Source organism: Callospermophilus lateralis, chromosome 4 (assembly GCF_048772815.1).
Source record: "Callospermophilus lateralis isolate mCalLat2 chromosome 4, mCalLat2.hap1, whole genome shotgun sequence".
Taxonomy (NCBI): Eukaryota; Metazoa; Chordata; class Mammalia; order Rodentia; family Sciuridae; genus Callospermophilus; species Callospermophilus lateralis.
In genome coordinates, this window is record NC_135308.1 from 86,142,498 (window position 1) to 86,156,739 (window position 14,242).

General features: G+C 38.4%; 1 protein-coding gene across 2 annotated transcripts in view; it reads left to right on the top strand.

Moving 5' to 3' along the window:
* Window positions 1-14,242, top strand: part of Pik3c2g (phosphatidylinositol-4-phosphate 3-kinase catalytic subunit type 2 gamma) — a 330,538-nt gene that overhangs the window by 88,301 nt on the left and 227,995 nt on the right. For both annotated transcript variants that reach the window (XM_076852711.1, XM_076852712.1), the window contains one exon: window positions 12,188-12,302. In XM_076852711.1, coding sequence (XP_076708826.1) covers window positions 12,188-12,302 — 115 coding nt within the window. The remainder of the gene's footprint in view (window positions 1-12,187; window positions 12,303-14,242) is intronic.

Consider the following 14,242-nt stretch of genomic DNA (forward strand, 5'->3'; position numbering starts at 1 on the left):
CTACTGAAAGCAGAAGTGAAAAGCAAAACCATAGAAATGGTTTTAGAAGCAGGCCTCATGCTCAGCTTGTCAGCCAGGTCATTTACAATGAAAAGGTATTGGCATGACCAATCTCAATTGCATTTTCTTCTCTGAGAAGCCAATTTCTCTGGAAATAGTAATTCAAAATGACTTGGATTAATATTGTGATTTAGAAAAAAATATAACTTGTGAAATTCTGACTAAAGGAAAACTATACTATATATAACTGGTTACTGACTTTTTTTTTTGTTGACAAGAAGCAATATTTGGTAACTTTAGGGTGATTTTTCCAAAAAAGTAAGCCGACTATGAGTTTAAATATTCTGTCAGAACTGATGTCATTGCAAAATTTACTGTCAATTTAACCATTCATTTTGGAATAATTAATATTTAGAATATTTTAATTAATGATTGTTACTAAGAAAGAATACTTTAAAAATCAATTTATTTTTATACTACACCACTTGCTTTAGAATCAAGTGGTAAAATCCAGAATCCTCAAAAAATTAAAACCTATATTATTATGTTAATATCATTATAAAGTATGTTTATGCTGTTGGTTTTTTAAAAAAGATTTGGCAATACAGAAATGTTATGATAATTCTTCATCATTTTTTAGTTCCCAAACCTAGTCAATTGAGATAAATTATCATCAAAGCAATCATGATAAATCTTTAAAATTTTCTTCATTGGATTCATTCTAGTCAGAGAGAGAGAGAGAGAGAGAGAGAGAGAGAGAGAGAGAAAGAGAATGTGTGTGTGTGTGTGTGTGTGTGTGTGTGTGTGTGTGAGAGAGAGAGAGAGAGAGAGAGAGAGAGAGAGAGAGAGTATGTGTGTGTCTTGCTCCATTATTTATTTTCCTGCTTTAGCCCATTCCCATTTCCATGTATGTGGACCTTGAGGATGGGGAAAGTATTTATCTCTGTAATGCCTATCATCTAACATAATGCCTCATATAAATAAGCAATCAATATAGGTTTGTTTCCTGAATTGAATCAGGGAAAAAAAATTAATCCCTATAGGTGGTTTAAAATGAAATATCATTGCAAAAGTCTACAAGAAACAGTTTAGCCTTACAAAGAATATCTACTGCTGTTAGCAGACATTTCAAAAATCTGATTTGAATTTTCATTACTTTCTCACTAGGAGCAGCTATACAGGTGTCCTTCCTCTCATGAGTGATTTCCTTAAGATTTCAACAACAGTATTTTTAAGATCTGCCATTTTCCTAGAATAATATTTCTAGCTATTTATTGAAAAAACATTATATCCATGTTATTCTCTCCCAATGTGCAATATCAACCAATAAATATTAAATATATAATAAGTTGGAATTTTTTTCTTTAAAATCACTGTCAAAGCTTGTTTTTGATGGTATTGATAGTAAAAGTATAGCTTCTGTGTTTTTTTTTTTCATATCATTATCCAATGGTAAATTTTTCATAGGTGGGTTTGTATGAGGAATGCTCTCTGGGACTAATCCTAGGAGACAATTTTGTAAGGAAAAGTAACAAAATTTGGGATGATGACACATCAGAAAATACAATTTACTTCATAAAGTACTTCAGTAACCAATTTGTAAATATATTTCCAATCGACTGTATCTCATGAAAAAGAACATCCACTTCTCTACTGAACTAAACAAAAAAATCTGGATATTTTTGAGGCATCAGAAATCCATTATGGTGGGAATTGGGGAGAAGCATTGACTCCTACTTTGCTCATTTACAATTTATAGAGATTCTGATCCAACTTATTTGATGCAGATATTTCCAGATCACAGCAAATTAGTGTCTTAATTTCATTTCCGTTCATAAAATGACCCTTACTCATAAACATTTGATATTGGATCTTTTATTATAGTTTGAATTGCCCTTAGCTAGCCATGTGGAGTTATAATGAGCACTTACATCATTATTTTTTCCAACATGCATATAACCTGAAAAATATGCTTCCTGTCTCTTTGTGGTTTCCAAAAGTGCGTTTCTAAAGAATCAATAGTGATTAAACTCAGATGTATCACTCATGGCTGCATCAGTAATGTCTAAAAATAAAAATTAACTTCTACATTTTCAAACATGCAAACTCTTCTTCAATTTTATAAAAAATATGGGCTGGGGATGTGGCTCAAGCGGTAGCACGCTCGCCTGGCATGCGTGTGGCCCGGGGTTCGATCCTCAGCACCACATACAAACAAAGATGTTGTTTCCCCTCTAACTAAAAAATAAATATTAACATTCTCTCTCTCTCTCTCTCTCTCTCTCTCTCTCTCTCTCTCTCTCTCTCTTTTAAAAAAATAAATAAAAATAAAAAAGAAATATCTCAAGTCCAAAGGAAAACTTGTCCAACAAAATTTTATCCTCTTCTTTGGCAGATAAGACTTTCACCATGCCTACACTCACAGTGTCTCCACACTGCAGGATGAAAGTGTTATTCTCAACACAACAATTTTGATAAACTTAATTCCAAATTTAATTTTACAACAAATAATGTGGTAGTTACTTAGCATTTCTAAATTCTGATAAATTACTTCAACACAGAGATTCTTTGCCCTTATTAATAAAATAGAATTTTCTGGGAAAGTTATAAAATAAATCTAAAGTTCAAGTCTCTGCAAAGGTTCTAATTTAATTGGTCATGTTTTGCCTGAGCATCAATATTTTCAAAGCTCCCAAGGTAAGTTAAAGCCTGGGAAAATTAGAATTCTTTGTAGAATTTCACAAAAGGCCTAAAGTAAGTCTTAATCCAAAAAAAATTTCATTCCTTAGACAATTGCCTAACCCTACTATAGCTAATCTTTTCAGACACATCTTCAAAATTAAATAACAGAAAAGATTGTCCTTCTTTAATTTCTTATTGTCCTTTCTTCTGGTCCAAGAGAGACCCTCAAAACTCAATTCAAAAATATCATTTATAGATGAAGAACTCTATAATAAAGGCAGATTAAAAGTCTTCCTATAAATCACCAGGATAATAAAAACAGAGGAAACAGGATGTAGATCTGACTTCTCTCCACCCTTTACTACCTTAATTTGACTCCATTCCTGCTTTTAGATGCTTCACTCTACTCATGAGCACACTGAGAAGACCTCCCCACACTAAAGGGCTCCTGTTTAGGCTTTTCCTGGGCTCTGATCTTGGACATGATCTCATTAAGCATCCAGAAGCATTTTATAACATCATATATAAACTCAGGTCCTCTGGTTGTCCAGTTCTAGAGTCTAGAATATCAGCAATAGATGCATAGAGTCCTATAGCTAAAATTGATAAAGTATTTTCTTCAAATACCTTCCTTTATTGATTGAGGAAGCAGGGCCCCAGAGAGGGTAAACCAGCCATCTGTTCTCTTGGTATCACAAATTTGGGGTTAGGTATTCTAGTCAATAAACTTGTAACATACTTGAATTGAAAAGATCCTTAAAGATATTCCAGAAAACTATTTTTAAATATTATGCTTAGCAATATAGTCCTTTTTCTAATAATATCATATCCAAACATTTCAAAGTGTCAGAATAATAAATATTTCATATTTGTGTTGTATGGACAGAATTTGCAGTCCCATAGTCCAGCCTGGTGATCATCTTCTCATCGTCCTTTTGAAGTCCACCCTCAACCTCCAGAAGAATCCCTAAGCTATATGAAAACTTGCTGGAAATCACTAATTTTGTCCAAGAAACTCCATATATTTTCAAATAAGTCTTAATAATATAAAATATAAAGGTAACAATAAGTCTTAGTTAATATAAAAAAGTATGGTCATCCCCACTTGCCTGGTATTAAAAGTTCCCACAGTCATCATCTTTCTGAATCAATCAATGGTCTTATCTCTATTCCTTTAACATATTAATTCCATTAACTATATTCCCTGTATTTTCCATTTATAAAATTTTATGGAAATTATGTTTAAAACATATTAAAAGACGTTCAGTTACAGCCTATTACAATAAAGTAAATTAGCTAATACCAAATACAAAGAGTGCCTCAAAATGCTGTCAAATCCTTATTTTTCTCCCCCCATGAGTGGCCATAAAGGATGGAGATGTATATAGATATATAGATATATACATATAATATATAAAATATATATATTCACAGTTTTATACATATATAAATATATGTCACAGGTTTACATGTAAATAATATTACATACTATAAATACTATATATTTGTGTGTGTGTGTATATAAATATATATCTCACAGTTTGGGCTCACAGTTTGAAAGGTGCAGGGTTCAGTTTATTGTTGGCAAACTCCATAACTCTGAGCCCAAGGTGAGGCAGAACATCATAGAGGAAAGACTTGGCAAGGGACAGCAGCTCAGAACATGACACCCAGAAGGCAGAAAGAGGATTCTGTTCATCAGGGATAAAATGTAAACCCCAATATCACATGCCACAATCTAATCATTTCACCTCTGAATCTTCTTGCATTGTCTCACACATGAGCTTTTGGGGGACACCATATATCTAAACCATAACAGTTTCTGTTGGAGAACAAGAAGTCCATTCTCTCTGTCCTATTTCCTGATACACGTCCCCAAACACACTCCTAAATCAAGTGTTCTGACTTCATTTCTCCCCATATGTCTCAGGGTTAAGGATAATGTGACTGTTCATTATTCCAACTCCATTCAAGGACAGGAATGGCAGTTATTTACCATTAGATTCTTCCTCTGTAAGAATCAGTTTAGATCACTAAGATTTTCAGCAGGCAGCATGACCAGGACATATAAAGGTAACAAGACCACAAATGTAACACATTCTTCAACTTAGACTTGAAGAAAAAAATGCAACTTATGTATCACATTGTTCCTCTTGAGCTCCACCCCTGTAACTAATGAAGAGAAAAAACTTGCCATCTATGACAAAGTATTAATCAGTTCAGTAATTTTAATCATGCTTTTAGAAGTATGCAGTCTCTTTTGGATAAAAATGCTTTGTCACTCACATAGCTTTAATAAACCCTAATTCTCTTCCTAAGAAAGTGAAAAAAATACACAAGATTAGCAAAGAAAGGGGGTGGGGAATAGATCCTTTGGCCTGGTGAATTCTGATATCCAAATCAAAGCCAGTTTTTAAGATGTAATTGGTTACCAATTACAGCTGATGTGTGCTGCTAGTGTAACTCATAATTTGGGTTCCCCAGGCTTTGCCAGGGCTTACTGGAACTCCTTGGGAAACTTGGGTTCTTGCAGACACCATCAACACATCTGAGTTTGCCCATAACTCCTGGTTGACCCCAGGTTGGATGGTCCAGTCTCAAATGTCCTATCATAGAGGACTGTTATCCCTATCATGCCTGTGATCCCCTATTCTCTCTCTCTCTCTCTCTCTCTCTCTCTCTCTCTCTCTCTCTCTCTCTCTCTCTCTTCTCTCTCTCTCTCTCTCTCTCTCTCTCTCTCTCTCTCACACACACACACACACACACACACTCACCCCCCATATCTTTATTTCTAGATCCCATATCATTCACTCAGAAACCAAACAAGTCCCCATAAAGCTAAACTCAAGCATTCCTTCTGCCTGTTAACCAGGTGGCCTCAAGTTCAATGGCCATGGTACAAGTAGGTACAAAACTGGTTCAAGAAGTAGCTTTAGTCCAGGATCTGTATCAGGGAGTGAGAAAAGGAGCCTGTCTGTCTGTGGTCAGCACCATGTCAGCTCACTTGCTTGCCTCACACCCCACCCCACCCCACCTGCTTCTGAAAGCAGAAGAGAGACAAATGGACACCTTTGTCATTCTCACTCTGTTTCCTCTTCTATCTTCTGCTTCCTTGGTTCCAAATTTCCAGAAAGTGCAGAGTTTTCCTTTTGCCACCACCTCCATGCAATCTGTCTCATCCTCTTTCTTCCTCACTCTATTGACCCTTTCCTGTGGACAGAAATAATTTTTCAAATTGCTTTGGAAAAGTGTAACCTGAGGCCTCCAAGTGTAGTGTTAGCTGTGCTCCTTCCACCTCTTGTGATCTGACACTAATCCAAAAACTCTTCCCAGGATGGACATTTGGGGACATTTGGGATAAAGGACATGTACTCTGAAAGTCAAAAGGAAGAAATTACATGAAGCCGCCACAAAGATGGCCCCATGTCTTTTGGGCGCAGCCTCTGGTACCCCGTCTGGTGTCCAGGGCCACCCTCCCACTGGGCATGGGGAGAATGAGGCTCTAGTCGCAGAGGGCTGCAGGGTTGTCCATGGCCCAACTTGGCAGCGTCACTGCTGGACCCCGAGCAGGTGAGTGGCTTGTCCGGGTCCTCCAGCACTATGGGCCTCTAAAGGTTCTTAAAGGTGGATGAGGCTTCCTCCTGAGGTCTCCTGCCACACCTTCAGCCGCATCCTGAGGTTACAAGTCTTACCACCCTCCCTGGACACCACCTCCAACCTCATCTCCTTCTCTTTAGGGTGTTTGTGACCTTCAAGGATATGGCTGTGACCTTCACCCACGAGTGGAGGCAGCTAAACCTGACCCAGAGGACCTTATACTGGGCTTCTGGTTTCTCTGGGAAGTGGGGGCAGCTTCGTTTCCGTTTTCATCCCTGTCTTGAAGCTGCAGGCTAGACTGACGTTGTTCTTCTCACTAGGGTCCCTGTGTCCTCCTTTGTTCTCATGCACAGGCTGTCCTATCTAAATCAGAGATGATCTGCCAGTTGGAGCACAGCCAGGAATTACAGAAGGAGAAGAGGGACCTTTCCCAAGGCTCCTGTCCAGGTAGCAACACAAAACCTGAAACCACGGAGCCCACTCCTGCTTGCCTGGCCTGCCCTGAGGGAAGCTCACACCAACAAAAACTGACATAGAGGACCTCAGAGAATTAAGTTGGGGCAGCTCAGCGGTCAGGAAGGGACATCTGAAATGCAGAAAAGACTCTGGAGACCAGGGATAGAGAAACTTCCTGAGCACACGAGTCCTAGATATGGTGGCGTGAAAATGGCCGTTGCTGTGTGTTCAAGGACCTTGCACGTCTCTCCAGATGATGCTCTGTATGTCTGTGACTCAGGTGGACCAGCGACAGGTCCCTTGATGCATGCAGGGGGAAATCCCTACAAATGCAAGGAATGCAAGAAAGTGTTTACTAAGAATTTCCTCCTCCTTTGGACATGAGTGCATCCACTCTAGAGTGTAGCCCTGTGAGTGCACAGAGTGTGGGAAGACCTTTGTTAAGAGCACACATTTCCTCCAGCATCAGATGATCCACACTGGGGAGAGGCCTTAAGAGTGCATGGAGTGTGGGAAAGCCTTCCAATGCAGATCTCACCTTATATGGCACCAGCGAACCCATAGTGGGGAGAAGCCTTATGCATACAGCAATTGTGGAAAGGCCTTCACCCACTGCTCCACTTTTGTCTTGCATAACAGGAGCCATACTGGAGAGAAACCTTTTGTGTGCAAAGAATGTGGCAAAACCTTTCACGATAGGCTGGGTTTGTATGACACTATATCCTCCACACTGGGGAGAAGCCCTGTGAGTGCATGGAGTGTTGGGAAGGCCTTCAGTCAATGGTCATACCTCAAGTGGCACCAGCAGACCCACACTGGAGTGAGCCTTTTGAGTGCAGTGAGTATGGGAAGACCTTCTGTGAGAGTGCTTGTCTCATTCAGCCTACACCATCCATTCTGGGGAGAAGCCCTATACATGCATGGAGTGTGGGAAGGCTTTCAGTCCCACCTCAAACAGTACCAGCGCATCCACACTGGGGAGAAAGCTTACATGTGCAGTGAATGTGGGAAAGGCTTTACCTATTACTCTACTTTCATCCTGCATTAAACGACCCACATTGGAGGAAAACCCTATGGATGCAAAGAATTTTGTGACAGAGGAGAACTCATTTGCGACTTCAACATCCAGACTGGAGAGTGCATAGAGTGTGGGAAGGCCTTCAACCAATGGTCACACCTCACAAGGCACTAGCAGATTCACAGTGGGGAGCAGCCCTATGAGTGCATGGAGTGTGGGACATCTGTTTGCAGGAATGCAAACCTCATCCAGCATGCCATCATCCACACTGGAGAGAAGCCCTGTAAGTTCAGTGAGGGAGGAAAGGCCTTCAGCCACAGCTCATCTCCACTCAGCACCAAAGGATGTATACTGGGAGAAACCTCGTCAGCACAGCAGAGGAAGCGCTACCTTTCACAAGTGAGAAAGCTTCAGTCAACATCTCAGGACTCATGTTAAGGAAAAAAAAATTTAATGTAACCACTGAGGAAAATCAGTGGTCAGCCTATGGCCATTCATGCCAAGAGAAGCTCCTTTAGTCCCATCTCTATGAAGAAAGATGTCATAAATCATTATTTGTCTTCTGAAGAGTCCTGTTTGAAAAATCTTAGCCACATCTTTCTTCTTAGTTTAGATTGAAATGTTATCATATATATATATGTATATATTTTTTTTTTACAGGAGGAGGGTAAGACTCAGGGTGTAGCTCAGTGCTTCATGTGCAAGATCCTGTGTTCAATCTTCAGAGACAAAAACACAACTGGGAGGAGAATCAGAAAACAGGAAGAAAATGCAAGGACACCTTCCTTCAGGCTTCTTTGGCAAGCAGTTTGCCATCCTTTCATAATTGTACTTGGGAAAAGGAGAGTGTGGTTTCAGAAATGAAAGAGCCCTGTTTGTCCTGTGTGCACACTCACTGCTTTCCAGTGTCGGGACATAGGCTGTGAGGGTGAGAAGACCTGGAAAGCCACCTTTGTCCCCTGACGTTGCCTCTGTCCAAGGAGCAGGAACACAGTCTGTTGGGAGATTCAAGGCTTGTGTTTAAGGAGAGGCGGCTGCACACGCAACTGCACATCTTCTGCACATTTAAAGCTGATGCTTTTTAAACAAGTATTTCTTCTGAGGCCTTAACGCACCTATCCTTATACCTTCCTGATCCCAGTCTGTGTAGTCTTTATATTTCTGTGGGATGGGGATGGTAGTGTTCCTGATACAGTTAACTCGGCTGGGTCCCAGTTCTTTCCTTGGATTCAACTTTCTCACTTCTTACCCTTCCTTAGGCTTCTGCATGCCCTGTCCCCATGAGTCATATTCTAGAAGTCAAGTGAAAATCAAAACAAAATAAAATGCAAGACTGAATTGGGTTAAAGGAGCAAGTTAAACTCTGAAGAAAAATAACACACAAAGAAGGAATCTTATTTTTAATGTTATAAAAGACTGTGTGAAGATTCACTGTGGAGTGTCTGAAATGTCAAGAGGTGAGCCAGCAGTTACGTGTGAGTCGCCTTCATCACCAGGGATTTAGTCCCTATTGCCTGATGACGACTACTACTACTGCTACTACTAGTTCTCCTCCTCTTTCAGAGCCTAGTTTTTGAGCTGCATGAAGTAGTATTACCTTAAATAGTATATTGTACAGAAGGATAAAAATAATCATGGGTTTACTTTGAATTCTCTGCCAAGCCTTTGAGGTAATCACGAGTAACTTCACATTGGCATTGTGGGGAGCGTCATTTTTGTGTTGTGTTGATCTGTGTCATTTTTGTGATGACAGTTCTTTGTCCCTTTTATATAGTGCCTCAGAACTCTTCACCAAGTTGTAGGTCCTGCATATTTTTCCTTCCTTCCTTCCTTCTTCCCTCCCTTCCTTCCTTCCTTCCCTCATTTATTTCTTGTAGGTCCTACATATTTATTCTTCCTTTTCTTTTCCATTCCTTCCCTCCTTCCCTCCCTCCCTCCCTTCCATTCCTCCTCTCTCCCCATCCCTCCTTCCTCACTTCTCCTTTCCTTCCTTCCTTCCTTCTTCCCTCCCTTCCTTCCAGGATAACTTTCCCACTGAGCTCTCCTTTTATTTTTTGAAACAGAGTCTCACTGAGTTTCTTAGGGCCTTCTTAAGTTGCTGAAGTTGGCTTTGAACTTGCAATCCTCCTGCTTCAGCTTCCAGAGTTGCTGGGATTACAGGCATGTGCTCCAGCATCTGGCTCTCATATTTTATTTTAACAGTTTACCTATTATGTTTGAATCTCTAATTCATACTGTTAATTTTGTACTACTGTGTAAGGTTTTAGGTTGAGTTTCTCTTGCTGTTGTCTACAAATGTTCAGTTGTTCCAGTACCATTTGTTTTTCTAAAGACTTCCCTACCTATGTTGAATTGCTTTTATGTCTTAGTCAAATATCAGTTGGATTCTTCATGTTGGTCTGTTTCTGGGTTCTCTATTTTATTGAGCTAGTACTCTGCGTTATTGGTAGAGGCCCAAACTTCTGCTCAGTATACTATCCTGTTTTGCTATGTTGGGTCTTCCAGGCCATGAATGTGATGTCTTTGTTTAAATCTTCTTCATTTATTTCATGCTTTGTAATTTTCAGCTTGTAAGTTGTGGACATGTTTTGTTTATAGAATTTTTGTAGATATATTTTTGGGACCATTTTATGTGATATTGAAGGGTTTATTTATTTGTTTATTTGTTTGTTCAGGGGGTGCTGGGGAATGAATCCAAGGGCACTTTGCCACTAAGCTATAACCTCAGTCTCTTTGAGATAAGTTCTTGCTAAGTTGCTGAAGCTGGCCTTGGAAGATCCTCCTGCTTCAGCATCCTTGGTCACTGGGATTATACACATATGCAACCATGTTCAACTGTTTTTGTTTTGTTCATTCTTTGTTGTCCAGTCTGGCCTCAAAACTCCTGACTCAAGCAATCCTTCCTCCACCTACAATCCCAAGCAGATGCTGACCATATCAGACTTGAGATAGAAATTTTAATTTGAGGTTGCACATGATCTTTGCTGTTAGAGGGAAATATAATTACTTTTTATATATTGACCTTGTAAGTTATGGCCTTATAAGGTCTAGCTGTATGTTTTGATAGATTCCTCGGGATTTTCTTTAAAAAGTATAATGTTATTAACAAATAGAAGAAAAAAGAAATTACATTAGTACTTTTCTAAGTCTTACTCCTATTAAATTAAATTTTACCTTACCAATACTGGTCCTATGGCAGTATTATATCAAACCCCCAGCTTTTTTTCTTTTGGATGACGATGAAACAAAGTGATAAACCAGAATCAAAACTTATCCTTCAAGAAGAATATTCTTCGGTCATATAAAAATATCTGTTCAATAATGATAATCAATTATGTCCCCTTGGACAAATACTTTCTGATTATATCTTTAGGTAGAAAATTAATGCAGAAGGCAATTCTTATAAAATTAAAAGTTTAAATAAAGCTTTATTTAATTGAGTTTTTTCTTTAAGTTTTGCATGATATCTATTAAATGACAAGGTGAAATTGTTACTATTAAAGAGATGTTTTAAAGTTCTTTATAAGCTTAATTTTTTAAATTTCATTTCTGCATTCTTAATTTAGTATATTAAAATCAAATGCTATTTATGGTGAATATTGGAATGTTTTGGCAATATTCTGATTCATATACACAGCCAGGTATAGCTCTTTTTTTAAATCCCTACAAGATCTATGGATTTGGATGTTCCTGAAGCTGTTAAAACCATCCCTGAATTCTTCCCTGTTTAAAGTCTTTCCTGTATGCACTCTCATTTACTATGGTAATTTACAACTGATTTTTAAATATTCAGAATATGAATAATCTTTCTATTTATGTGTGAAGGAACATTTCCTCTGTGAAGTTCCACAACTATTTTGATTCTCAGATCATATGCTATGCTAATTTAAATCTTCTCTTTCTATAAATTTAGAACTCATAGCTCTCAACGCCCAGGAATTTAGTCACTCCGTGGAGCAAAAAATGCTCTGAAGAGTTAATATCTTTATTGAGTTAAGACAATCATAACTCCATGAGTATAAATCTGAGATTCTTAGTCTTACTCTGCAATCATCATTAACAACAATTCCAAATAAATGCTCCCTGTTAGAAACCATTGTGGAAACAATATTCTCACATGGAAGACAAATGTGTATGTGTATGTATGTATGTGTATATATATATATATATATATATATATATATATATATATATATACACACACACACACACACACATATGAAAACAGCCATGTTTTCTATATACCATGCATGTGGTATATCAGAAATCATCTGTTAATCAGTATATGAACTGTGGAATACTTTACTTTTCTTCTACCTCCTGCATGAAGCTACAAAATAGTTGATTTTATTTATACTCCAAAAGAAAACATGCACAAGTACTAATAGTTTCACTCAGGAGGTAACTCCTGTCTGTCTGTGTTGTCTTTTGCAGAAAATCCATTCTCGGGTCTCTGCTTTTCAGCATGACATTACAGAATGAGCCTCCCATAGAACTGATAGCACCAGGAGTGTGGGATGGAAGTCAGCCATCCCCAGTGACCCTGCAGGTAAGTGCCAAGCTATGAGATTAAAGTACACAAGGCAAATGTTGGTTGATAAGTAGTTTGTTGGTCAATGACAGAAACAATTTCTTGTCGGATCACACATTTTAATAGTCTTCTCTTCTTCCAGACTTCTGGGATTTGTGAAACTTCTATTGCTTTTATTCTATATTCAGTACTCACAAAGCACTTTTTTTCCCAGGTTATATAAAAGCAATTTCTTGCCATTTCTCCATCACACAAGATCGTGGAGAGGAGTATTAGAGCATGGCCATTAACACACTCATTTTGTGCATTGTTTTTTCTTTCAATATCCAAACACACTCATTGGCATATATTATTAATGTGGCACTTTACTCACACCCACCATTTCTTTGTGTCACGTTTCCTTAAAATCTCTTCAATTGTGCATTCCTAAATGACTGGCAATTCACTAAATGGTGGGAAAGAAATTGCAAATAAAATATATATATTATACTCTCAGTTTTTCCTTAAACCTCTTTCTGTGATTTGTGATCATGAATAAAATGTGGTCAGTGACTCTAGTATTTGGTTCTTACTACTCACTGAGGATCCTCATTTCTTTATAATGGGAGTCCATTGGTTAGATAGCTGAAGCATCAATACTCTCATAAGTGGAAATGTAAGAATTATGGGCTTTTCATTTCTATAGCAGGACTGAAGTCTGCAACTTGGGTAGCACCCTCTGGAACAGACTTTCTCAACCTCAGTACCATTTTGGACTGGATAATTCTGTGTTGTGGTAGGCTGTCCTGTTGCTGTACATTGTGGGATGGACAGTAACATCCCTGACTTCTACCCACTAGATGCCAGGGGCTCCTTCCCACTTGTGATTACCAAAATTGTCTCCAGATGTTATCAAATGTCCTTTAGAGACAAAGTTGCTTTCAACTGAGGATGGTTTCTGTGGAGAAATACTGTAGAGTTCCAGGTACTTTACCTGTGGGTTTAGGAGAAGGGTATAGAAGTTAGAGTTTAAAAAGATACACAGAAAGATGCTAAAAATGGAAAGGACAAATTAACACTCTAAAAATATGACTTCAGTGGTTAAGTGCCCCTGAGTTCAATCCATGGTCCCCCTCCCCCAAAAAATGTGATTTCGTATTATGTCTGAGGAAAGCCCTCAGACAGCACCAAAAGATTCACTTCTAACTGTGGGCAAGATGATAAGAAAGAGTTTATTCAGTTTAGATCTTGGCATGTCGTAGACATTTAACACATGAGATTCATTAGCAGATGCCCTTTCATAACAGGACAAAAGGAAACAATTCTATGAGAAAGAAGAGTCACCATAAACCTGATAAATACATTCTATAAATGAAGAAGAATAGAAAAATTCTAGTAGTTCAATTCTGTCACACTGAATATACATTTCATATATGACTCCTGTGCACCAAATGTTATGATAAACACTCTTATGACAATGAATGATTATGAAATACTACACCAGGAAGTTTGAGGAATGAAAAATCTACTAGAGAGACAAACTCTTAAAACTCTCTCGGATGCAATCTGACAAATGTTCTATCTGTTCAGGGGCACTGCCACAATGTGAAAAGCAATTCCTAATGCTGAGAGAAAGCTCAGAAAATGTATGAGGGGCAAACACTGACTCCTAAGGACGTGACCTATGAATGCCCTGAGTGGACTTGAATGCCCTGAGTAAATTCCAACTGAATATTTAAGAGGGGTTGATGATACAGTCACAAAGGACTGCACAGTGCAGTCCTTGATTCAGAAAGGCAGTGTTAGCCTGAAAACATGACAAGTTATCTAAGATAAAGAACCAATTGCATGAGGAATGGTAGTAGAGGCTGGAAAATCATTAAGGGATTAGAGTGTGTGTACCAGATGCAGACAGGATGATCTGGGCAATGAGTCACAGAAAGAAGTTCTGAAAATATTGTAGAAGATGTCCTGGAAAA